At 48.0% G+C, this 27,448-nt stretch overlaps 1 protein-coding gene across 1 annotated transcript in view; it reads left to right on the top strand.

Moving 5' to 3' along the window:
- Positions 1 to 27,448, top strand: part of podxl2 (podocalyxin-like 2) — a 37,821-nt gene that overhangs the window by 5,969 nt on the left and 4,404 nt on the right. Inside the window, exons 2-6 of the mRNA XM_052018477.1 lie at positions 6,727 to 7,337; positions 13,689 to 13,763; positions 20,438 to 20,594; positions 23,054 to 23,115; positions 26,719 to 26,898. Coding sequence (XP_051874437.1) covers positions 6,727 to 7,337; positions 13,689 to 13,763; positions 20,438 to 20,594; positions 23,054 to 23,115; positions 26,719 to 26,898 — 1,085 coding nt within the window. The remainder of the gene's footprint in view (positions 1 to 6,726; positions 7,338 to 13,688; positions 13,764 to 20,437; positions 20,595 to 23,053; positions 23,116 to 26,718; positions 26,899 to 27,448) is intronic.

The raw sequence follows: 27,448 nt of genomic DNA, 5'->3' as shown, positions 1-27,448 counted from the left end.
TCTGCTTGGCTTTCTGGACCAGAGTGAATTTCTGGGCAGGTACCACCGTCAATGCGTCCGGGGAGAATTGCCAATCCTGTTGCAAGCACTGGGAAGGGAGAGGGTAGGGGATTGGCAGGGATGCTAGTGGTGGGGGAGGGTGATGAGTGGGTGGGCTAATCATTTAGTCACTTACACCATTGCTGCCATTTGTTGTCCATCCCTTATTGCCTCCGAACATGGCAACCACAGCAGTGTAGATGCAGGGAGGTTGTTTCTCCAGGCCAAGAACCAGGGGTCACCGTCTCAGAATAAGGCGAAGGCCCTTTGGAACAACATGAGGAGAAATTTCCTCAGTCAGGAGGGTGTTGAATCTTTGGAGGGCTGTGGAGGATCAGCATTGATTCCATTCCAAACAGATCAATAGATAGATTTCTGGATATTAAGGGAATCAAGGGATGTGAGAATAGAAAAGTGTCGGAAAAGATGAGCCATGAACGATGAATGCTACAGTTGTACAGATGCTGGTGAGGATATTGTAACATTGGAGGCAGTCCCGAGGAGATTCACAAGGCTAACTCCAGGGATGAGAGTGTTGTCCTGTCAGGAGAGGTGGGACAGTTTGGGTCTGTATTCTTCAGAGCTTAGGAGAATGAGGGGTGACCTTATCCAAACACATAAGGGGGCTTGACAAGGGAGATGAGGAGATGTTTTCACCAGTGGGAGAGTCACGAGCAAGGGGACACAGTTACAAAATACTGGGGTGGTCATTTAACACTGAGGTGTGTAGAAATTTCTTCTCTGAGGTTGGTGAATCTCTGGAGTTCTCTCCTCCCAAGGGTGTTGGAGGCCTGATCGTTAGATATATTTAAGGTGGGGATAAATATTAGGTAGAACATAGAACAGTAAAGCACAGAACAGGCCCTTTGGTCCACAGTGTTGTGCCGATCTAACTAAATCTAATCAAATGCCCAACTAAACTAATCCCTTCCACCTAAATATCCATATCCTTCCATTTACCACACATTCACGTGCCTATCTAAGAGCGTCTTGAACGCCCCTATCATATTTGCCTCCACCACCACCCCAGGCAGCACGTTCCAGGCACCCACCGCTCTCTGTGTAAAAAAAAACTTGCCCCACACATCTCCTTTGAACTTACCCCCATCACCTTAAATGCATGCCCTCTGGTATTAGACATTTCAACCCTGGAAAAAGATACCAGCTGTCTACTCTATCTATGCCCCTCATAATCTTATAAACCTCTACCAGGTCTCCCCTCTGCCTCCGCTGCTCCAGAGAAAACACCCAAGTTTGTACAACCTCTCCTTATAGCACATGCCCTCTAGTCCAGGCAGCGTCCTGGTAAACCTCTTCTGCACCCTCTCCAAAGCCTCCACATCCTTCCTATAATGGGGCGACCAGAACTGAATGCAATACTCCAGATGCGGCCTAACTAAAGTTTTATAAAGCTGCAGCATAGCTTCCTGACTCTTGAACTCAATGCCTCGACTAATGAAGGCAAGCATGTCATACGCCTTCTTCACCACCCTATCAACCTGTGCAGCCACTTTCAAGGAGCTATGGACTTGGACCCCAAGATCCCTCTGCTCATCAGCACTGTTAAGGGTCCTGCCACTAACTGTGTTCTGTCCCTTTACATTTGATCTCCAAGGTGCAACACTTCACATTTGGCCGGGTTGAACTCCATCTGCCATTTCTCCGCCCGTATCTGCAACAGATCTATATCGCGCTGTATCCTTTGCCTGTCTTCTACACTATCCACAACACCAGCAATCTTCATGCTATCTGCAAACTTACTAACCCACCCATGTACATTTTCATCCAGGTCATTTACATACATCACAAACAGCAGAGGTCCCAGTACAGATCCCTGAGGAACGCCACTAGTCACAGACCTCCAGCTAGAATAAGTCCCATCGATCACTACCCTCTGTCTTCTACGGGCAAGCCAATTCTGAATCCAAACGGCCAATTCACTGTGGATCTCATGCATCTTAATCTTCCGGATGAGCCTCCCATAAGGGAGCATGTCAAATGCTTTACTAAAATCCACGTAGACAACATCCACAGCTCTACTTTCATCAATGACCCTCGTCAAAAAACTCAATCAAGTTAGTAAGACACGACTTGCCCCGCACAAAGCCATGCTGACTGTCCCTAATTAGGCCATGGTTTTCCAAATGCTGAGGAAAGATTGAGGTATTGAGGGTTATGGGGAGCTGGCACAAAAGAGGAGTTGAGGCTGGCATAGATCAGCCATGATCATATGGAATGGCAGGGCAGGCTTGAGGGGCCGAGTGGCCTACTCCTACTCCTGGTTTCTTGTGGCTTTATGAATGATGGAGCTGTCCCGATGGGCTGAATGGCCTCCTTTTGCCACTGTTTCTTCTGTTGCGTTCTTCTGCTGCTCCCTTCCCCAAAGGACCTCGGCGAATGAGGTGGGTTTTTGCAACAATCTGCTAGTTTTGTGGCCGCAGCAGCCAGGACCTCCTGGTGGCCACGCACTTCAATTCCACATCCCACTCCCATCCTGACATGTCTGTCCACGGCCTCCTCTACTGCCACGTTGAGGCCAGACGAAGGTTGGAGGAGCAACACCTCATATTCCGTCTTGGGAGTCTCCAACCTGACGGCCTCAACATCGATTTCTCGAACTTCCGGCAACCTCACCCCTTCTTCCCCCCCACTTCACCACCACCACCGCCCCCACATCCCCCCCCCCGAACTCCTTTGTCTTCCCTTATTCCTGTGGCTCCCTTCCCCACCTTGGTGACCTGCCAATCTCCTCTCCTCCCCTCCTTCATCCTTTATTCCATGGTCCACTGCCCTCTCCTACCGGATTCCTCCTCCTCCAGCCCTTTGCCTCTTCTACCCATCACCTCTCAGCTTATTACACCTTCCCCCTCCCCCGCCCACCTACCTTCCCCCTCTCACCTGAACTCACCTGTCCCCCGCCTGCGTGTGCTCCTCCCCCTCCCCCCACCTTCTTATTCGGGCTTCTGCCCTCTTCCTTTCCAGTCCTGATGAAGGGTCTCGACCCGAAACGTCGACTCTTTATTTCCCTCCATGGATGCTGCCTGACCCGCTGAGTTCCTCCAGCACTTCTTGTGTGTTGTTCCAGATTGCAGCATCTGCAGAATTTCTTGTGTCTCACTGAAACTAGTTCTTAAATTTTAGATTTATTTAATAACTTGAATTTAAATCCCCAACTGCCATGGTGGGATTTGAACTCTTGTTTCTGGATCAGTGGTCTGGACTCTGGCTGCTTCTCCAACAGATGATCCATCGGGTGGGATTTGAAGGATGGATCATGGATCCAATCCCTTTTCCAGCCCCCACAAATTAGGGTTGCCTGTCACCTTTGGTGTTGAATTGTGCAGAACATACAGCATGGAAATGGACCATTTGGCCTTACTAGTCTGTACTAGCCTCTACTCCATTCAAATCATATTCCATCTCTGTTATCTCAGCCCCTCTACATATCTTTCTATTCCCTCTTCTCTCTTATGATCATCTAGCTTTCCTTTTGAAGCCATCTATGCTATTTTCCTCAACTCTTTCCTGTGAGTTCCACATCTCAACCACCTACTACACAAAAAAATCTCCTTATTTTGTCTTTTAGATTTATTTGAACTATTATGCTTTAGATTCTCCTAGAAGTAAAAAAAAACATAGAACAGTACAGCACAGTACAGGCCCTTTGGCCCACAATGTTGTGCTGACATTTTATCCTGCTCTAAGATCTATCTAACCCTTCCCTCCCACATAGCCCCCTATTTTTCTATCATTCATGTGTCTATCTAAGAGTCTCTCAAATGTCCCTAATGTATCTGCCCCCACAACCTCTGCCGGCAGTGCGTTCCATGCACCCAACACTGTGTAAAAAAAAAACTTACCCCTGACATCCCCCTTATACCTTACTCCAATCACCTTACAATTATACCCCCTCGTGTTAGCCATTGTCGCCCTGGGAAAAAGTCTCTGACTGTCCACTCGATCTATGCCTCTTATCATCTTGTATGATAAAAGGCATAGATCAAGTGGACAGTTAGAGACTTTGAAATAATGTTTGATCACAGCAGATATTGGCACTGGGTTATAAAGGGCACTGTATAAACACACTTTCTCTCTCACTGAACAGCGGGGATCTTCCTCAGTGTTCCTTATAGCTCTTGAACAAATAACAGGAAAGTACAGATAACTTCAGCTCATTGCAGTTTGTGGCCGCTTGCTGTTTGCAAATTGGCCATCATTTTTGCTTCAAAGGGGTTTCTTGTATGTGAATTCCCTGAAGCAGAGTAAGCCAGGGTATAAATTCAAGCCATTAGTGGCATGAATGTGGAACTGGCTACTGGTTGAGATGCCCTTAAGACAAAGCAAACTGTAGACAAGAAGCAGGAAGGATACTGACAGGAGGAGGTTTATGTGGGGTATCAACATCGTCAGTGATCAGTTGGCTACATGGCCTGTTTCTATCTTGTAAATACTTTTGCCCAGAAATTCCAGTGCTGCATTTGGCATCACAGTTAGCATTACATCCCGGGCCGAAGGGCCTGTTCCTGCGCTGTACTGTTCTATGTTCGTAATGGTTGCAATGCCTGGGCAAACATCGCCCCTGTCCGATACACTGACCAGAGGTAAGATTCAGGCTGACTGGTGCCCTCTGTGTTGGGCGAGGTTGGTGGGTATTGGAGACTGGGAATGGGGAGGGAGGAGATTGGAAGATGGCAATGTTTGGATGGTGTAGGGTTGGGGGAGTTGGGGTTGCAGTCCACTTGTCAATCACCCATTTGCACAAAGTCAAGGTTGAGTTTATTGTCATCGGCACAAGTCCACGTGTGCACAGGTGCAATGAAAAACTTACTTGCAGCAGCATCACAGGCACAGAGCATCAGATAAGCAGCATTCACAAGAAAAACATAAATTAAACATAAACTAAACAAAATTTTTACAAGAACACAATCAGGACAAAAAAAAACAAAGTCCATTGTAGTGCAAAATGATCAAAGTGGTCATAGGGTTGTGCCGGTTGGTTCAAGAACTGAATGGTTGAAGGGAAGTAGCTGTTCCTGAACCTGGTGGTGTGGGACTTCAGGCTTCTGTACCTCCTGCCCGATGGGAGCTGCAAAAAGATAATCCTACATTGATCCCATTTTATTTTCCCCACATCAGCTCCCTCCCGATTCTACCCCTCACCCACACACTAGGGGCAATTTACAGCAGCCAATTAACCTACCAACCCACAAGTCTTTGGGATGTGGGAGGAAACTGGAGCACCTGGGGGAAGCAGGCGGTCACAGGGAGAACATGCAAATTCCACACAGACAGCACCGGAGATGCAAAAAAAATGAACTGCTGGAGGAACTCAGCATCTGTGAAGGGAAATGGACAGTCGATGTTTCTGGTCGAGACCCTTCATCTGGACTGCCGATCTAGCATTGACAAATAGCACTGAGAAATTCAGCTCGTTGCAGTTTGCAGATGCAGTTCTTCCAGCAGTTTGTTATTTTTGGCTCCGGATTCCAGCATCTGCAGTCTCTTGTGTCTCCAGAACCGGAGATCAGGATTGAACCTGGGTCTCTGGTGCTGAGACAGTGGCTCTACCAGCTATGCCAGTGTGCCTGTGTCCTCTCACATTCACCCTTTAGAACATAGAACACTACAGCACAGTACAAGCCCTTCGGCCCACAATGTTGTGCCGACATTTTATCCTGCTCTAAGATCTATCTAACCCTTCCCTCCCACATAGTCCCCCATTTCTCTATCATTCGTGTGTCTATCTAAGAGTCTTTTAAATACCCCTAATGTATCTGCCCCCACAACCTCTGCCGGCAGTGCGTTCCACGCACCCACCACTCTCTGTGTAAAAAAAACTTACCCCTGACATCCCCCTTATACCTTCCTCCAATCACCTTAAAATTATGACCCCTTGTGCTAGCCATTGTCGCCCTGGGAAAAAGTCTCTGACTGTCCGCTTCATCTATGCCTCTTATCATCTTATCAAGTCACCTCTCATCCTCCTCCTCTCCAAAGAAGACCGTGTTCCCTGAAAATGAGATGCATTCAGGAAGTTTCAAAAGATAACTTGCAGAGTTGGTAAATTGGAACAGCACTTTTGAAGAGTACAGAAAGCTATGGGTTGGTAATTGGTTTTTCATTGTCACATGTACCAAGATACAGTGAAAAGCTTTGGTTTGCATGCCATCCAGACAGATCATTCCATGCATAAGTACGTCGAGGTAGTTAAAAGGAAGGAAAAACAATGCAGAATATAGTGTAACAGTTACAGAGAAAGTGCAGTGCAGGCAGACAATAAGGTGCAAGGGCCACAATGAGGTAGGTTGAGAGATCAAGAGTTTATTGTATAAGAGGTCTGCTCAAGAGTCTTATAACAGAAGGATAGAAGCTGTCCTGGAGCCTGGTGGTGTGTGTTCTCAAGCTTTTATATCTTCTGACTGATGGGAGGGGGGAGAGGAGAGAATGTCCTGGGTGGGAGGGGTCCTTGATTATGTTGGCTGCTTTCCCGAGGTAGTAGGAAGTGTAGACGGAGTCGATGGTTTGCGTGATGGACTGGGCTGCATTCATAACTCTCTGCGATTTCCTGCGGTCTTGGGCAGAGCAGCTGCTGTACTGAGCTGGATAGGAATGGCCTTGACTGTGCTCTGCTGTCCGTTGTGTATGGTCCTTCCAACCAGTGGTGTCATGTGTCATCTCTCATTTCAGACAGCAAGACTGCTGCTTCCCTGGTTCCAGGAGCTGTGACTGGTGAATCTAATGCAATGGATCCAGTTGCTTCCACGGCAGAGCCTTGGCTTTCCCTGGCCAACACTTCCACACCGTCAGGCTCCGCGGTAGTGCCGGGGGTGCCGGCCACCTCGCCAACCAGCAGGTCATTGACAGGACCAGGCTCTACATCAGTCAAGCCCTCTGTCACGATGGACCACCCCACCAGCAGGGCAGCAGAGGAATCTGCTCTGGGGGGTCAGAGGGACCCTTCTGCCACACGCGCTGGTACGGCAGAAGTGCCTGCTGTTGCCTCGGGCTTCCCGGCCACCGTCCCTGAACCTGTCTCTTCCTCGGTCGCGCCTCCACTCTTCCCAGCCACAGTGGGGGTCGGTGGATCTGCTGGGACATTCACCACTGCCGATGGTTCCGTCTCGCCTCAAGGCCCACCCGTTGGTACCAGGAGGGGGGTGGGTTCCATCACCCCGGATCCGGACTACAGGACCACTGTGGAAGCGGAATCCAAGGCGGAGGAGCCCGCACTCGATCCCGAAGAGGTCCACGAGTCCAAAGCCACCACTGGCAGAGGAGAACCTCAGAAGATCATGCAGGTAATGCGCAGCGTTGCAGAGCAGTCAGGGTTGGTCGAATGGTAGAAAGACGCGGCACAGAAAGGTCCCACCCCTGTCGAATCTACTCCTCCTACCGCTGGAGGCAGCAGCTTGAAGATCATAGGTGACACAAGTGGTAAGGTTACTAGGCTAGCAACACAGAGGTCCAGACTAACCACCCAGAGGGTCAAGTTCAAGTCCCAGCCTCCAACTCAGAGATTCGTAGAGTGATACAGCATAGAAACAGGCCCTTCGGCCCACCATGTCCATGCTGACCATCAAATACCCATCTATACCAATCCCATTCACCAGCACTCGGTCCCTAGCCTTCTGTGCCTTGGTGATTCAAGCGCTTGTCTCAAATGCTCAAGTGCTTGTCTCATACTTCTCAAATATATTGAAGATCTCTGCCTCTGACACCTCCCCCACACCCCCCCCCCTCCCCATCCATCTTTGGGATGTGGGAGGAAACCGGAGCACCAGGGGGAAATCTACACGGTGACAGGGAAAATGTGCAAACTCCACACAGACAGCACCAGAGTTCAGAATTGAACCCAGGTCACTGGAGCTGTGAGGCGGTGACTCTGTCAGCTGATCACTGAGCCGCTCTTGAGTAGCTCCAGCATCTTCTACTTGAATATCATTAATCGCTTCCCAGCCTTTCATCCTCTGGGCTGGGATCCATAGAGTTATACCACACCAGACAAAGGTCTTTTAGCCCACCATGTCTGAACCGATCACAGGGCCTGTTTCTGTGCTGTATGGTCAAGTCCCCATCCAATCCCATTCACCAGCACTTCTATGCCTTGGCCATTCAAGTACTCTTCAAGATACCACTGAACTGTTGTGAGAGCTCCAGGCAGAGAGTTCCAAAATCCAACCACTTGTATCAGATCATGAGGGGCATAGATAGGGTGAATGCACTCAGTCTTTTACCCAGGGTTGGGGAATCAAGAACTGGAGGGCTCAGGTTTAGTACCTTTCTGCATACAACTTAATACCATGAAGTGTTTGCTCTTAAGGTTGTAAATGAATGTCCAGTCCAGGTAGGACTTTCATGATGAACGGCAGGGCTCTGGGAAGTGTTGTAGAACAGAGGGACCTTGGAGTACAAGTACATGGTACAGTGCCAGCAACCTGCATTCAATTCCGGCCGCTGTCTGTGAGGAGTTTGTAAGTTCTCCCATGTGGGTTTCCTCTGGGTGCTCCAGTTTCCTCCCACATTCCAAGGACGTACGGGTTAGGAAGTTGTGGGCATGTTATGTTGGCGCCGGAAGCGTGGCAACACTTGCGGGCTGCCCCCAGAACACTCTACGCAAAAGATGCATTTCACTGTGTGTTTTGATGTACATGTGACTAATAAAGATATCTTATCTTATGGTTCACTGAACATGGAGTGACAGGTAGACAGGATGGTGAAGAAGGCTTTTGGCACACTGGCCTTTATAAGTCAGGGCACTGAGTATAAAAGTTGGGAGGTTATAGTGCGGTTGTACAGGACGCTAGTGAGGCTGCACTTGGATGTATTATGTTCAGTTTTGGTCACCCTGCTATAGAAAAGATGTCATTAAACTGGGAAGAGTGCGGAAAAGATTTACAAGGATGTTGCCAGGACTTGAGGGACTAAGTTATAGGGAGAGGTAGGACAGGCTAGGACTTTATTCCTTGGAGTGTAGGAGACTGAGAGGTGATCTTATAGAGGTGTATCAAATCATGAGGGGCATAGATAGGGTGAATGCACTCAGTCTTTTACCCAAGGTTGGGGAATCAAGAACTAGCAGGCATAGGTTTGGTGGGGGGTGTGGGGGGTGAGATTTAATAGAAACTTGAGAGGCAACTTTCTTACACAAAGGGTGGTATCTATTTGGAATGAGCAGCCAGAGGAAGCGGTTGAGGCAGGTACAATAAGAACTTAATAAGTCAGTTGGACAGGTACATGGATTGGAAAGTTGAAAGGTTATGGGCCAAACACTGGAAAATGATAAGATTTCTTTATTAGTCACATGTACATTGAAACACACAGTGAAATGCATCTTTTGCATAGAGTGTTCTGAGGGCAGCCCACAAGTGTCGCCGCGCTTTCGGTGCCAACATGGCATGCCCACAACTTCCTAACCTGTACGTCTTTGGAATGTGGGAGGGAACTGGAGCACCCGGAGGAAACCCATGCAGACACGAAGAGAACGTACAAACTCCTTAGAGACCATCTTGTTCAGCATGGACCAGTAGGGCCGAAGGGCCTGTTTCCATGCTGTATAACTCTATGGCTCTATCTGAGTGAAAGAATTCTTCCTTACATCCTCTCTAAACCTTATACTCTTCACCTTAAACTGTGCTACAGGTGTACCTCATAACTTTGTCAGGTCTTCTCCCCCCCCCCACAGGCTTCTCCGCAGTATCCAGGAGACTCCAGGCCACAGCTTTATCTGACGCATTCTTGATTGGCCCCATTGTTTGTTGAACCTTCTTATTACTGGACCAGAGTAGCGGTGTCTGTTGTCTGTTATTATGAGCTGGCAGTCTGTGTGTGTGCGCGCGTTTGTGTGCGTGTTTTAGTGGTGTTGGGGGGTGGGGAGAATTTGAGTTTCCTTGGTCACAGTAATCGAAGTCAGCTGCTGTTTTATAAGAAAACAGCTGGGAGCAACGTATTTAAGAACAGCCAGTGCTCCGTTCCCTGCCCCGTGGCTATGGCAAGCAGGGACCATTTAGATCGACTTTGGTAATGAAGGTGTGAGTGTCTGTTCCTTTGCTTAATTACGCGCTGGTTTTTTTTTACACACCATTTGATGGAAGCCTCTTAGCAGGGCCACCTGCTGCAATGCTTCCTCCACAGTGGTTGTAGGCCGAGGTTGTTCCCATGGTTACCGTCATCAGATCTGTCGGTGGATTTTGTGCTGGTTTGAATTGACAGGCTGACATTGGGAATGCATCCATTTGTCGTTGGTCGCAGACTGGAGTTAGACTCGTACAGCTCGGGAGGGTGTGGTGGTGGGGTGGGCAAGGATGGTGTGTCAATAGGCCCATCGAGGTGGTGTTACTCCTTCCACAGCACCTCCCACATCACACAACACCTTCCGCCCCTCACCTCCTCCCGCCCCAATCTCCCAGCTGGCCCACAAATTTCAGAAGGATGAGGAGCGATCTCATTGAAACCTGCCGGTTACTGAAAGGCCTGGATAGAGTGGACGTGGAGAGGGTGTTTTCATTAGTAGGAAAGTCTAAGATCCAAGCCTCGGAATAAAGGGATGTCCCTTTAAAATTGAGTTGAAGAGGAATTTCTTCATCCAGAGGGCGGTGAATCTGTGGAATTCGTTGCTACAGAGGGCTGTGGAGGCCAAGTCACTGGGTGTATTTAGGGCAGAGTTTGATAGGTTCTTGATTGGTAAGGGGGTTAAGGGTTACGGGGAGAAGGGCAGGAGAATGGGTTTGAAAAAAAATCAGAATGGCGGAGCAGACTCGATGGGCCAAATGGCCTAATTCTGCTCCTATATCTTATGGTCTGAATCTTACTCCCGTGGTTCAGCAGATTTCTCACGGAGTTGTGAGGTCCTATTAAGGACCAGCTACCAACAGGCTGATGGGCCCACTGGCCTTTTTTTAATGCAAGGAATTTCATTGAGACTCTTCCTCTTCAGCACCCACCACCCACCACCCCCCCCACTGGACTGTCGCCTGTGTTCATGCTGGGGTCTTTAACCCTTGCCATAAAATCCATCTTCTGATTCAGAGAGTCATAGAGTCACACAGCATAGAAACAGGCCCTTCAGCTCACAATGTCCATGCTTAACATCAAATACATATCGACACTAAGATAGGATAAGATATCTTTATTAGTCACCTGTACATTGAAACACAGTGAAATACGTCTTTTGTGTAGAGTGTTCTGGGGGCAGCCCGCAAGTGCCGCCACGCTTCCGGCGCCAACATAGCATGCCCACAACTTCCTAACCCGTACGTCTTTGGAATGTGGGAGGAAACCGGAGCACCCGGAGGAAACCCACGTAGACACTTGGGGAGAACGTACAAACTCCTTACAGACAGCAGCTGGAATTGAACCCGGGTCGCTGGCGCTGTAATAGCGTTACGCTAACCGCTACACTACCATGCCTGCCCTTTACCAGCACTTGGTCTGTTGTCTTCTATGCCTTGGTGATTCAGGTGCTCGTCTAAATGCTGCTTAAATGTGAGAATCTCTGCCTCCACCACCCCCAACTGCTTCCAAACTGCAAAATCCCTCTGGGTAAAAATATTCTTCCTTGTATTCTCTCACTTTTCACCAAAAACCTGTGCCCTCTGGTTACAAACACCTCTGCTATTGTGGAAAAGTTTACCACAGTCTACACTATCCACACCCCTCATAATTTTGTACACCCCTATCAGGTCTCCCCTCAGCCTCCTGCGCTCCAAGTAACACAAGCTCAGCCAATCCAGTCTCCCCTCCAACCCCCTCTCGGGCAACGGTCCAAACTATTTGCAGAGTTCTGTCGTAGTTAACATCTGGTTGAACCCTCCGCCTCAAATCCTGGCTGTCATCGAAGCTGCTTCCGCCTCTGTGATGTCGCTCCGTTCCTGGGATGTGGGTCTTGATTGCCTCTTGACAAGGGGGTGGTGAGGCGTCTTGTTGAACTGTTCCGTTGTAGGCTGGTGAGCCTTCCATCAGTGGGAGGGAAATTGTTGGAGAAGATCCTTAGAGTCACAGAGTTGTACGACACGGAAACAGGCCCTTCGGCCCAACTTATCCATGCCAACCAAGTTGCCCACTTGAGCTAGTCCTATTTGCCTGCATTTGGCCCATATCCCTCTAAACCTTTCCTATTCATGTACCTGTCCAACTACCTCTTAAATATTGTAAATGTACCCGCCTCTACCACTTCCTCTGGCAGCTTGTTCCATGTACCCAACCTCTGTGTGAAAAAGTTGTCCCTCAGCTCCCTTTTAATTCTCCCCCCCCCCCCTTACTTTAAACCTATGCCCTCTAGTTTTAGACTCTCCTACCCTGGGAAAGAGACTGTGAGGGATGGGATTTATTCACATCTGGAAAAGGATGGACATATTAGGGACAGTCAGCATGGCTTTGTGTGGGGGAGATCATGTCTTACAAACTTGGTTGAGTTTGTTGAGGAAGTGACGAAGGAGATTGATGAGGATAGTCCATGGACTTGAGGAAAGCATTCGATAAGGTCCCTCATGGTAGGCTGATCTGAAGACTAAGGCACATGAAATCCATGGAGGCACAAGAGACTGTAGATGCTGGAATCTGGAGCAACAAACGATCTGCTTGAGGGACTCAGCAGGTCGAGCAGCATCTGCGTTGGGGGGGGGGGGGGGTGGAGAGGAATTGTTGATGTTTTGGGTCGAAACCCTGCATCAGGATTCTCTGACAGTCTCTGCATCCGCCACTCATTCAGGCAGTGTGTTCTAAATTCCAACCACCCTCAAATAATTTCCTTCAATCCCCTCTAAACCTGTTACCTCTTTTTCTAATCCTATGCCCTTGAGTTTTAAATACCTCTGTTATGGGGAAATGTTTCCTGCTAATCTATGCCCCTCATAATTTTGTACACCTCCATCAGGTACCCCCCATAGCTTCTCCACGCCAAAGAAAACAAACCCAGTCTTTCCTCGTAGCTGAAACAGTCCATCCCAGGCAACAGCTTGCTGAATCTCTTCTACACCCTCTCCATCACAGTCACGTCCTTCCGATAGTGCAGTGCCCAGAACTGTGCACAGATTTCCAGCTGTGGCCTAACTAATCTTTCATGAAGTTTAACTTTGAACTCCCTGCTCTGATATTCCATGCCCCGGCCAATGAAGGCTTCAGGGATCCTTGGACTTGTACGCCAAGGTCCCCCGTTCCTCAGTACTCCCCAAGATTCTAGCGTCTTCTCCTTATTGATTTGGTCTTAATTATCTCTAGAGATTTCTTAAATTTTCAATTATGTCTTGAACCTACTGAACATCCATACAGGTTCTTAAAGGGACAGGCACGGTAGTGTAGCAGTTAACGTAACGCTTACAGCGCCAGCGACCTGGGTTCAATTCCCGCTGCTGTCTGTAAGGAGTTTGTACGTTTTCCCCGTGTCTGTGTGGGTTTCCTCCGGGTGCTCCGGTTTCCTCCCACATTCCAAAGACGTACGGGTTAGGAAGTTGTGGGCATGCTATGTTGGCGCCGGAAGCGTGGCGACACTTGCGGGCTGCCCCCAGAACACTCTACGCAAAAGATGCATTTCACTGTGTGTTTCAATGTACATGTGACTAATAAAGATACCTTATCTCTTATCTCTAACAAGCACACAGGTGCAAGTTACTCAAATGAATTTGGCTATACCTTGTTCCTCTTATGTTTGTTAGGTTGTCTGCAGGGACTGGAGCAAGCTGGCTGGCAAGAGTTATGTGATCTTGAACATGACTGAAAACAGTGAATGTGTGAGTATAAATCACAAATGCAACCTTCTGACTTTGCTCCGTTCAATACTCAAGGGTGAAATAAAAAAACCGCAGATGTTGGAAATCTGAAATAAAAATAGAAAATGCTGGAAACACTCAGCAGGTCAGGCAGCATCTGTAGGGAGAGAAACAATTAACATTTCAGGTCCAGGACCCTAGAGTCATACAGCACAGAAACAGGCCCTTCAGCCCAACTCATCACGTTGACCAAGATGCCCACCTAAGTAGTCCCATTTGCCCATGTTTGGCCCATATCCCTCTAAACCTTCCCTATCCATGTACCTGTCCAAATGTCTTCTAAATGTTGTTATTGTACCTGCCTCAAGCACTTCCTCTGGCAACTCATTCCACATACACACCACCCACTGTGTGAAGATGTTGCCCCTCAGGTTCCTTTTAAATCTTCCCTCTCTCATCATCAACCTATGCCCTCTAGTTTTTGGTTCCCTTTCCCTGGGGAAAAAGTCTGTGTACATTCACCCTGTCTATCCCCTTATGATTTTGTACACCTCTAAAGGGTCGCCCCTCAGATACATTCCAAGGAATAAACTCCTAGCCTGACCAACCTCTCTTTATAACTCAGGCCCTCGAGTCCTGGCAACATCCTCATAAATCTTCTTTGAACTGTTTCCAGCATCAGAACCATTCACGAAGGATCCCGAACTTGAAACATTAAATGTTTCTCCATCCACAGATGCTGCCTGATCTGTTTTCAGAATTTCGCTAGTCAGTGGTTCTTTGAAGTTTCCTTTTTTTTGCTTTCCCATAGCAGGATCATTGGATATCACTGGGCCATATTTCATTGTTCATCCCCTGACTGACAACGTGGGGGTGAGCTGCCTTCTTGAATTGTTGCTGTTCTCCTGGTGAAGGTGGTCTCACAGCACTGTTGAGGAGGGATCCAATGATGATGAAGGTGATACACTTTCACACTTTCTGGTCGCCCCATTACAGGAAGGATGTGGAGGCTTTGGAGAGGGTGCAGAAGAGGTTCACCAGGGTGCTGCCTGGATTAGAGGGTATGAGCTGTAAGGAGAGGTTGGACAAACTTGGGTTGTTTTCTCTGGAGCATCGTAGGCTGAGAGACCTGATAGAAGTTTATAACGTTCTGAGAGGTAGAGATAGGGAAGAGAATGTCTTTTTCCCAGGGTGGAAATGTCAAATATTAGAGGACATGCATTCAAGGTGAGAGGGGGAAAGTTTAAAGGAGATTTCCTTTTAACAGTCTTTTCCCAGATCAGTAGAGTCCAAAATTAGGGGGCATAGGTTTAGGGTGAGAGGGGAAAGACTTAAAAGGGACCTGAGGGGCAACTTTTTCACGCAGAGGGTGGTGAGTAGATGGAACGAGCTGCCAGAGGAAGTGGTTGAGGCAGGTACAATCGGATCATTTAAGAAGCACTTGGATAGGCACATGGAGGGGCGGGGCTTGGAGGGATATGGGCCAAACGCAGGAAATTGGGACTAGCTGGGTGGGCACTGTGGTCGGCATGGACTGGTTGGGCTGAAGGGCCTGTATCCGTGTTGTATTGCTCTGTGAGATGTGCGGGGCAAGTTTCTTACACAGAGAGCGGTGGGTGCCTGGAACGGGCTGCCAGGGGTGGTGGGAGCAGATACGAAAGTGGTGTTCGAGAGGCTTTCAAATAGATATTTGAACATAGAGGAATGTGCAGGCAGAAGAGATTTGGTGTAGTTTGGCATTTGGTTGAACTGGAGCAGTGATCTCGAACACCCCAACAGGTTGTCGCTATGGGCTGCAGTCCCTTTAACCACCCTCAGGTGGGACCATCGGCACCGGCTGCCACACTGACTTGGAGCGCCACCAACACGTCATTGGTGGTACTGCAACGCGGAGACACGGACACAAATCACACAGAATCACGGGCATGTTACAGCAGAGTGAGGCCCTTCAGCCCATCCAGTCAGTAGTGACGACATGGAAGAGCAGTCCAGCTATTGCAGCCCCCTCTCCTGCAAATTCTTTCCTTTTCGTTCTCACCCAGCCCCTTTTGAACGCTATTTTTGACTTTGCCTTCAATTCCTAGGGAGTGAGTTCCAGACCCCTTTGTTTGTTCCGGGCCTCACCCACATCTCAGGGCTGAATCCAGCAAGCCGTCCATTGATATTGAGAACTTTACCAATGCATTGCATTTTTTCCCTGTCTTTATTTTCGGCAGACTTGGAGCATAGCCATTGGTGTATTTATAATTGTATTTGAATGTGGCAGTGACAGTCAATAGTTCCTGCAAAAATTCCTGATGTCACCATTGCTTCTTTTGCCGCTCACTGCCCAACCAAAGTCCTTCGCTTCTTGGGAGACACGAGAGACAGCAGACGCTGCAATCTAGAGCAACAAGCGATCTGCTGGAGGAACTCAGCGGGTCGGGCAGCATCTGTGGGGGGGGGAGGGACAGGGAGAGGAACTGTCGACGTTTCAGGTCGAAACCCTGCATTGGAATTGCACCTTCCTCATGCAAGGTTTTGACCTAAAGTGTCGACAATTCCTCTCTGCCCCCCCCCCCCCCCCCCCACAGATGCTGCTCGACCCGCTGAGTTCCTCCAGCAGATCGCTTGTTGCTCCCGTTTCTTAACCACTTCACCCACAGGAACAGTTTTTCTCCATCATTTCTGCTGAGATCCTTCGTGGTTTACAGTGCCTCTTTCAGCTTCCTTTCTAGCTGTTCTAAGGAGAATGACCCCAGCTTCTCCAGCTTATCCATGTAACCAAGCTCCTGTGACCCTGGAATCATTCCGGTAAACCTCTTTAATCCCGTCTCTTAGACCTTCACATCTTGCCTCGAGTGCTGTGTGCAGGTCTTGAGACTATACCCAAACTGTGGCCAAACTATTATTTATAAAGGTTCCTCAAAACTTCCTTGCTCCTGCGATGTATAATTTTATAAATAAAGCCTGGATTATAATTTTTTTAAACCACTTTCTCAAAAGCATCCTATCCGATGCATCACGGTTTGATATGGCGACTGCTCTGCCTCTGACTGAAGAAACTGCAGAGAGTTGTGGACACAGCCCAGTGCATCATGGAAACCAGCCTCTCCTCCATGGGCTCTGTCTTTACCTCTCGCTGCCTAGGTGAAGCAGCCAGCATAATCAAAGACCCCACCCACCCAGGTCATTCTCTCCCATCGGGCAGAAGATATAAAGGCCTGAAAGCACGTACCATCAGGCTCAGGGACAGCTTCCATCCCGCTGTTATGAGACTATTGAATGGTCCCCTAAGATGGACTCTTGACCTCACAGTCTATCTCATTATGACTTGCAACTTATTGTCTGCCTGCACTGCACTTTCTCTGTAGCTGTGACACTTTATTCTGCATTCTGTTATTGCTTTTCCCTTGTACTACCTCAATACACTGTGGTAATGAAATGATCTGTGTGGACGGTACGCAAGACAAAGTTTTTCACTGTACCTCGGTACATGTGACAATAATAAACCAATTTAATTTAACACTTAAATAAGTCAAGCACTTACTCCCTGATCCCTCTGTTCCCCTTCTCCCTTTACAACTGTGCCTCGAGCTGATATTACCTCTCCTCATTCTTACAAAATGTTACACTACACATTTTTCTGTCACAGAATTTCATCTGCCATGACCACCCATAACACCCCAGCCTTTCTTTGTGAAGTCTGTTACCATCCTCTTCACAGTTCCCTACATCACCAAGTTTTGTGCCAGCTGCAAATTTGGAAATTGACTTGAGTCCAAGTCACTGATATATATCAAGACAAGTTGAGTTTATTGTCGTCTGCACAAGTACAGATGACAATAAACTTACTTGCAGCAGCATCACAGGCCCACAGCATCAGATAAGCAGCATTCCCAAGAAAAGCATAAATTGAACAAGAAAGAACACAATTAGAACCAAAATAAAACGAGGTCAATTTTCGTGCAAAGTGATCACAGAGTTGCTAAGTGATTAGGGTTGTGCAGGTTAGTTCAAGAACCGAATGGTTGAAGGGAAGTAGCTGTTCCTGAACCTGGTGGTGTGGGGCTTCTGTACCTCCTGCCCGATGGTAGCTGCGAGAAGATGGCACGGCCCGGATGGTGGGGATCTTTAACATTAAGAAAGGCTGTGATCCTAGCATGGACCCTTGGGAAACTCTGCAATACACTTCCCTCCAGTATGAAAGCAACCAGACACCACAACTCCCGTTTGCTTGTCACTTAGCCAATGTTCTATTCACATTGCAACACTCCTATCAGTCCCTGGGCTCAATCTCTTCCCTGTTTTTCTTCAGCATTTTGGAAAAAGGGATATTTCTCAAGTGGCAAAAGTTGTTATTTTTGAATTTTCAAGAAGACCGTGCCCTCTGCTCAGGGGCGTTATCTATTCAAAGGGTCTTGGAGATTGGCGCCAGACTTCTCAAAGTGAAGTTAGCAAACGTTACTGAAGCTGGCGGGGAATTTAGAACTCACAAAAAACATTAACACTGGATTAGTTTTTGTATTGAATTTTGTTAACCAGATGAATAAAGAGATAAGAGAGATCAGCCAGGATCTAAGTGAATGGCAGAATAGTTTTTCTTGTGTTCCCAGATGTTTATCGATAACAGGGTGTCTCATGGCCAAAAGAGACTGCAGTGTCACTAGGTCATCTCACAGAAGGAATAGTCACTGGACAGTGAGCAGGAGTGTGCCTGCTGAAACACCCTCGTATACATCAGACAGAAAACGTTTTGTTTAAATGGGTCAATGACATGTTGTAAATGCAACTGTTTCAATTAGGGATCCAGAATCAGGTTAATTATCACTGACGTATGTTGTGAAATTTGTTGTTCTGTGGCAGCGGTACAGTGCAAGACGTAAAGACATAAAAGTTACTATAAGTTACAAAAGTAAATAAATAGTGCAAAAAAAGAATAATGAGGTAGTGTTCATGGGTTCATAGATAAATCTGATGGGAAGAAGCTGTTCCTGAATCGTTGAGTGTGGGTCTTCAGGCTCCTGTACCTCCTCCCCGATGGTAGTAATGAGAAGGGGGTATGTCCCGGATGGTGAGGGTCTTTAATAATGGATGCCGCCTTCTTGAGGCACCGCCTCTTGAAGATGTCCTCGATGGTGGGGAGGGTCGTGCCCGTGATGGGGCTGGCTGAGTCTACAACCCTCTGCAGCCTCTTTCGAGCGTGCACATTAGAGCCTCTATACCAGGCTGTGATGCAACCAGTCAGAATGCTTTCCACCGTACATCTGTAGAAATTTGTAAGAGACTTTGGTGATGTAAGAGGTAGGAGCAGAAGTTGACATTCACAATGATAAAGAGTTATACAGGACATGAACAGGCCCTTTGGCCCAACTTGTCCATGTTACCTGCCTGAGCTAGTCCCATTTGCCCACTAATATCCCTCTAAACCTTTCCTATCCATGTAACTGTCCAAATGTCTTTTAAACAGTGTAATTGTACTCACCTCTACCACTTCCTCTGGCAGCTCGTTCCATATACCCACCACCCTTGGTGTGATGAAGTTGCCCCTCAGGTCCCCTTTAAATCTTTCCCCTCTCACCTTGAACCCATGCCCTCTAGTTTTAGACTCCCCTACCCTGGGGAAAAGACTTGTGACCGTCCACTTTCTCTATGCCCCTTATGGTTTTATATATCTGTATCATAGCTAATCTACCTCAGCGCTATTTCATGCACTCTCCCCATATCCCTTGAGACCCAGAAATCTATCGATCTCTGTTTCGAATGAACCCAGTGACTGAACTCTGCAGCCTTCTGGAGAAATGAATCCCAAAGGTTCACCACATGCTAGTCCCAAATGGTTGTCCACTTATTATGAGACTCTGCTCCCTGGCATTTGGACAGGTTTAGAGCGATATGGGTCAAACGAAGGTAAACGGACCCAGCTCAGTTTGGTAACTTGTTCAGCGAGGACAATTCAGGTCAAAGGGCCTGTTTCCACTCTGACTCTGTTATTGGCCAGCAATGTCCCCTCTGTTTCCCTCTCCACAGCTGCTGCCTAACCTGCTGGGTATCCCAGCATCTCCTGTTTTTATCCCTGTCTTCTTCACACTTTTCCATTGTTAGTGAGGAGTGGGACCAGGTTAAGTAGCTCGTCTCAAAGTCAAAGTCGAGTTTATCGTCACATGCACAAGCACATGTGTGCACAGGTGCAATGAAAATTTACTTGCAGCAGCATCACAGGCACATAGCATCAGATAAGCAGCATTCACAAGAAAAGCATAAACACAATTTTCACAGGAAAGAACATGATTAGAACAAAAAAAAACAAAGTCCATTGAAGTGCAAAGTGGTCCCAGTGTTGCTGTACTGAGGCAGTGATTAGGGTTGTGCAGGTTGGTTCAAGAACCGAATGGTTGAAGGGAAGTAGCTGTTCCTGAACCTGGTGGTGTGGGACTTCACAGACTTCTGTACCTCCTGCCCGATGGGAGCTGTGAGAAGGTGGCATGGCCCGGGTGGTGGGGATCTTTGATGATGGATGTCGCCTTCTTGAGGCAGCATCTCCTGTAGATACTCCCGATACTGTGGATACTGCACAGACAGAATGGGCTGAATAGCCTCCTTCTGTGCCGTCACTGTTTATGATTTTATCAATGCAATATTGTCCCCCTTTCGAGACCAACAATGCCTTTTTTTAATCTCTAAACATTGTTTGTAAAAAATTGTGTCTTGTCCAGGAAGTATTTCGATCCCACAGAGGACTGGAGCTCCTGAAGATAGTAGCAGAGTCTTTCTCCAGGAAGCTGAGTACTCCTGCCAACTCTTGGCTGGTCTCACTGAGCAAACCCAGTGAACATGACAAACATCTCCTGATGATGCTGGCCAGCGATCGAGGTGGTTACCTTCATTACGTCATTGATTGTTCGTTTCCAATCAGTGTTGGAATTGGGTTTATAATTGTCACATGTATCGAGGTACGGTGAAAAACTTAGTTTTGCAAGCTGTCCATACAGATTATTTCAAAACATAAGTACGTTGAGGTAGTATAAGGGAAAAGCAATAACAGAATGCAGAATAAAGTGTTACAGTGAAAGTGCAGTGCAGGCAGACAATAAGGTGCAAGGGCCACGACAAGGTAGATTGTGAGGTCAAGAGTTCATCATTAACGTACAAGGGGTCCATTCAAGAGTCTTATAACAGTGGGATAGAAGCTGTCCTTTAGCCTGTTGGTGAGTTTTTTTTCCAAACTTTTGTATCTTCTGCCCGATGGAAGGGGAGGGGGAGGGAAGAAGAGAGAATGTCCGGGGTGGGTGGGGTCTTTGATTATGTTGGCTGCTTTAATGAGGCAGCGAGAAGTGTAGACTGAGTCCATGGAGGGGAGGCTGGTTTCCGTGATGTGCTGGGCTGTGTCCACAACTCTCTGCAGCTTCTTCAGTGCAAACTGTTGGAACAGCACCCCGTTTTCCATCTTGGAATCTTGCAGCCTAGCAGCAGGAATATTGAATTCTCCCACTTTAAGTAATCCCCACCCCGCTTCCCAACAAACCCCCCCCGCCCCACACACCGTGCTTCTCCTCTTCTTCCCTTTCCTAGCCTCTTTTTTCTACTTTTTTTTCCTTTCTCTCCGTACCTTTGACCCATCCCCCGGTGGATCTGCTCTCCCCTCCTCCCCCGCACCTGCCCATCACCATCTCTTACCTGCATCTACCTATCACCTCTCTGTGCCCACCCCACCTCCCCTCTTTTGTCCACCTATCACTGCTCTGCTTTTCCCTCCGATATATCGGGCTTCCCCTTTTCCTACCTTTAGTCCTGAAGAAGGGTCCTGACCTGAAATGTCGACCTCCTGCTTTTCTCCATGGATGCTGCCTGGCCTGCTGAGTTCCTCCAGCACCATCGATCTATGTGGGGCCACTGTTCCATGTGCCCAGGAGCATTGATAGGAGCCCTGGCTTCGTGACTCAGAACAATCACCTGATGTGGAGCATTTATTGTGCGTAGTTCTGGTCGCCCCATTATAGGAAGGATGTGGAGGCTTTGGAGAGGGTGCAGAGGAGGTTCACCAGGATTAGAGGGTATGAGTTGTAAGGAGAGGCTTGAAAAACTTGTGTTGTTTTCTCTGGAGCATTGGAGGCTGAGAGAAGTTTATAAGATAGCGTAGACAGTCAGAATCTTTTTCCCATGGTAGAAATGTCTAATATTAGAGGACCTGCATTTAAGGTGAGAGGAGGAAAGATTGAAGGAGATGTGTGGGGCAAGTATTTTTTACACAGAGGGTGGTGTGTGCCTGGAACGGGCTGCCAGAGGTGGTGGAAGCAGATACGATAGTGGTGTTAGACACATGAATATGCAGGGAATGGAGGGATGTGGATCACGTGCAGGCAGAAGGGATTTAGTTTAATTTGGCATCGTGGTTGGCACAGACATTGTGGGCTGAAGGGCCTGCTCCTGAGCTGTGCTGTTCTATGTTCCATGTTTCTGGAAAGCCAGTCAAGACCTTCACACCCACATATTGTTACACCAAGTGTGCCTACATGAGATTACATCGAGGAAGTGCAGTGCACACTTCCCTGTAGCTGTGACACTTTACTCTGTACTGTCATTGTTTTTACCTGTACTACCTCAATGTACTCTGTACTAACCCAATATAACTGCACTGTGTAATGAATTGACCTGTATGATCGCTATGCAAGACAAGTTTTTCACTGTACCTCGCTACAAGTGACAATAAACCAATACCAATACATTCAATGCACCATTTCCCCAAACATTTATCAGCAGTCAATTAACAATCTGTTGTTGCATTTTTTTAATTTTTGGGATGTGGGCATCATTGGCAAAGCCAGCATTTATTTCCCATTCCTAATTGCCTTGGCAGGCACGGACAGTTCTTTTCCGATCTAGTGGTCAGCATTCGGTGTGTGACCACCTCTCCATTGGAGAACCCAAACGGATAGCTTTACACGAGGAAAGATGGCAGGAGGCTCTAGTGCAGCATAGATGCTACCATGGACTGGTTGGGCCAAATGTCCTCATTGTCCGATCTCACCAACAAGCGCCAAGACCTGGCTTGGCTGGCAGGGAGAGGGACCCACCCACCCTGCACAGCCAGAATGTCACTCCCAACGCACACTGCCTTGGAGACAGCTCTGGTGTGGATGGGACGGTTGTCCCATCTCCTAGTTTGCCAACATCTGTGCGTTTGCCAAGAAGGTCTGGAAAAGGTTACAATGGTCCTTGTCGAGGTTCACCCCGCGCTGCTATCCCCGAGACTCTATTCTGTGCTATCTACCTAGTATAACTGTAAAATCTATGTGATTCTAACAATAATTGTCTTTACTTTGGTGATCCAGGGACAATACCAGCAAAGGAAGTTATCGCAATGTTGGGAGATGTCAAAGAGAACTTGAAAGAGGTGAGTCTTCACATACACGTCTGCTACCGACAGAAGTCTTTTAAATAAAATGTCTTTATTGCAAGGGTGATTAGACTGTAGAGCTTCCAATGGCATTCGAATGATTGGGGCAAACAGATTGCAGCCTTACATGGGGAGTGTGAATCTGGAGTTCTCCACTACAAGTCGTCAGGGCTGTGGAGAGGGTCTGGTGAAACTTTTCAAAGTAACGTTGGTAGATTATTGGTGGGTAAAAGGTCTTAAGTGTTATGCGGGCAGCACATTGGTGCATCTGGTAGAGCTGCTGCCTCTCGGTGCCAGAGACCTGGGTTCAATCCCGGACTCGGGTGCTGTCTGTGTGGAGTTTGCACGTTCTCCCTGTGACTGTGTGGGTTTACCCCGGGTGCTTCAATTTCCTCCCACGTCCCTGGGTTGGTGGGTTAATTGGCTGCTGTAAATTGCCCCCAGTTTGTGGATGAGGGGTAGAAGCTGGGGGCAGTTGATGCTGTCGGATCCGGTTATTTTCGAATTCGCAGGTTCTTTCAGAAGTCCAAGAATGAGTTGAAAACAACTTGGTGCTTCACAAAGTTTTACTGGAAAAGTTTAAAACAAAGAAACAGTCACAGAGCACATGGCACTGGCTTTACTACTGGGAGATGAGCCGAGACAAAAGGACCTAAAAAAAAATGAGCTAGGGCTGGGCGGGAAGAGACCGATAGAGGCAAGAGAGAGATTGACAAAAAAACGACACCTTTTATACCTGAGATAAGAGGTCCTCCTTAGATAAGAATAGTCCAATCAGAAAACCTATTAGATACCTGTGGCAAAACCAACCAGTGAGAAAACACATATTCACCTGATGGCCGAACCAATAAGCTAGGAAGCGGCCATTCCTTGTGCAGCCACTTGAGGTGTATTAATATTTTTTAAAAAAACTACTTAAAACAGTCGAATCCAACAATGGGAATGTGGGGGGAAATGAAAAGCTGGGATTAATGTTGGATTTGTATAAATGTGTGGTTGATGGTCGGCACGGACTAGTTGGGCTAAAGGGCCCGTTCCCGAGCTGTAATACTCAATGGAATCAAGGAGGCAGAGGTGAGATCCAGATGTGCCATGATTCATATGATTGTGAAATAGGCTCAAAGAGTTGAATGGCCTCCCCCCGTTCCTAGGTAACCAATAGTTGGAGCCACTACATTGGTCTGATCTGGGAGAATCTTGTTCCTGATTGATTTGGCTTTTTTAAATTCAAAAATATACTTTATCCATAATACATGTAGTAAACACAACTGGGACACATCTTTCTCTGCAATCATTGTCCCATCTATTTAACATATTCCCTTACAACTCGTCAACACCACTCATGTTTCCTCTTTAAACAATGCATCCGTAGAGCGTTTGAAGGGAGCCTTTTACATAGGACCCAGCCCCTCAGTGATAGCAGGACCCTGGAATGTGGTCGTTCCCCACAGAACCTTTACAGTGGTTCCACCGAGCTTCAGTGCGTCCCTCGGCACGTACTCCTGCAGCCTGTAATGTGCCAGTCGGCAGTGTTCCCTTACGGACATCTCCTTACGCTGTAAGACCGAGTTTCGGGCAGACCAAAGAGCGCCCTCCACCGAGTTGATGATGTGAAAGTCGACCCGTGCTGTAATAAATCAGACAACAGCAGAACCAAGGAGCGTACAATTAATGCTTCATTAGTTTAACGCTAGCGGGAGTGAGGGATACAGAGAAAGAGTAAACAGTGTAACCCGAGCTCTGTACTGATCCCCACTCAGGGTTTACGTGTTAGTGTCCCTCCTTTTATACTTAATCTAAAGAAGCCTACATGGGAAGTTGCACGTACTCGGGCAGTTGCTTACAGCAAACTTTTAGCAAAACAAGATATGTCTTTAGCACTTCTTTGTTTCTCACCAGCACCTGCACCTTTTGCAGTCATGACTATAGTCACACCATGCTTGAAGCAATAATAGCTACACACCATTAACCCTTACATTTCCCGTCATTAACCCCTACATTTCCAGTTACCTTTTACAATGACGTTCCCGGAGCAGTCGATGTTTGCCTCGGTATGCGTCGCTGGGAACGGCCTGTAGCTCAGCGTCAGCAGCTTGGGGTGAACCTCGACAAGGACCCCATCACACCCTTTTTCAGACAAACGCACAATCCTCGAGGAGGCAGACAACTGTCTCGTCAGCACTGCAGTGAGACTCCGGCTGTGCAGGAAGGATCTGGAGGGGAGGGTCCCTCTCACTGCCAGCCAAGCCAGGTTTCGGTGCTTGTTGGTGCGTTCTGGTGATGGGGCATCCCACAGCATCCATTGTGTCTGTCTCCCGTGCTGACCACTGCCTGGCGGACCTCAGATTGGATTGAGTGAACAGGAGGTGGGATATTAATCAGGCTCCGCTCCAAGAGGAAGACTTCCCTTACGTTCCACTCATAGCTGGAGATGTTGAGGCAAAGGTAGCCAGCTGGTGGCAGATGCTGGAACGTGGAGCAAAGGACAAACCACTGGAGGAACTCAGTGGGTCGAGCAGCATCTGTGGAGGCAAAAGGACAGTTGTAGAGAAACAAAGGACTGCAGATGCTGGAATCTGGATGAAAAACACGATGATGCTGGAGGAACTCAGCAGGCCAGGCAGCATCCGTGGAGAAAAGCAGGCGGCCAACGTTTCGGGTCAGGACCCTTCAGGATTGAAGATAGGAAAAGGGGAAGCCCAATATATAGGAGGGAAAAGCAGAGCAGTGATAGGTGGACAAGAGGGGAGGCGGGGTGGGCACAGGGCGGTGATAGGTAGATGCAGGTAAGAGATAGTGATAGGCAGGCGCGGGGGAGGAGAGAGCAGATCCACCGGGGGGATGGGTCAAAGGTAAGGAGAGAGAGGGAAAAAATGGGGGCTAGGAAAGGGAAGAGAAGGAGCATATGGGGGGGGGTGGTGTTTGTGGGGAAGGGGTGTGGGGATTACCTAAAGTGGGAGAATTCACTGTTCATGCTGTCAGGCTGCAAGGTTCCAAGACGGAAAATGAGATGCTGTTCCTTCAGTTTGCGCTTGGAATTCTCCTGGCAGTGGAGGAGGCCGAGGACTGACGTATCAGTGATAGTGTGGGAGGGGGAGTTGAAGGATGGTCATAGAATCATCCAGGAGGAAACAGGCCCTTCAGCCCAACTGGTCCATGCCAACCAAGATGCCCATTTGCCCATGTTTGGCCCACATTCCTCTTAACCTTCTACGTACCTGTCCAAGTGTCTTTTAAATGTTGGTAATTTGCCTATCTCAACCACTTCCTTTGGCAGCTCGTTCCATATACGGACCACCCTCTGGTTGAAAAAGTTACCACCCCCCCCCCATATGCTTCTTCTCTTCCCTTTCCTAGCCCCCATTTTTTCCCTCTCTCTCCTTACCTTTGACCCATCCCCCCCGGTGGATCTGCTCTCTCCTCCCCCACGCCTGCCTATCACTATCTCTTACCTGCATCTACCTATCACCTCCCTGTGCCCACCCCGCCTCCCCTCTTTTGTCCACCTATCACTGCTCTGCTTTTCCCTCCTATATATTGGGCTTCCCCTTTTCCTATCTTCAGTCTGCTGTAAAACTAACGTTGCTGCTCTCTTTGCAGATTGGTATCCATAACATCACCTCGTCCACAGGATGCCAAGGAAGACCCAGCCAGCCCCGCGGAGATTACGGGAAGCTCTTCATTGTGCTGGTTATCATTGGCTCGATCTGCGCAGTGATCATTGTCTCGGGCTTTGTCTACATCTGCTGGCAACGGCGGCTCCCAAAGTTAACGCACATGGTAAATGGCTCACACTAAAATTGGTGGTACAGTGGACAGTGAAGAGGGGTATCCAAGATTACAATGGGATCTTGATCAACATAGTTCCTTGAAAGTGGTGACACAGCTAGAGGGGGTGGTGTTAGAAGGTGTTTGGCACGCTTGCCTTGATCAGTCAGGATAGTGAGTACAGGAGCTGGGACGTCATGTTACAGCTGTACAAGACATTGTTAAGGCCACATTTGGAGTGCTGCAGACATTTCTGGTCACCTTGTTATAGGAAGGATGTCATTAAACTGGAGAGGGTGCAAAAAAGATTTATGAGGATGTTACCGTAACTGGAGGGTTTGAGTTTATAAAGAGAGGCTGGATAGGCTGGGACTGTTTTCCCTGGAGTGAAGGAGGCTGAGGGGTGACCTTATGGAGGTTTATAAAATCATGAGGGGCAGAGATAGTGTGAATAGCCACAGTCTTTTCCCTGGGGTAGGGAAGTCCAAAACTAGAGGGCATAGGTTTAAGGTGAGAGGGGAAAGATTTAAAAGGGACCTGAGGGGGCAACTTTTCACAAGAG

This window comes from Pristis pectinata, chromosome 6 (assembly GCF_009764475.1).
Source record: "Pristis pectinata isolate sPriPec2 chromosome 6, sPriPec2.1.pri, whole genome shotgun sequence".
Lineage (NCBI taxonomy): Eukaryota > Metazoa > Chordata > Chondrichthyes > Rhinopristiformes > Pristidae > Pristis > Pristis pectinata.
This window is presented reverse-complemented; position numbering and strand designations above follow the sequence as displayed.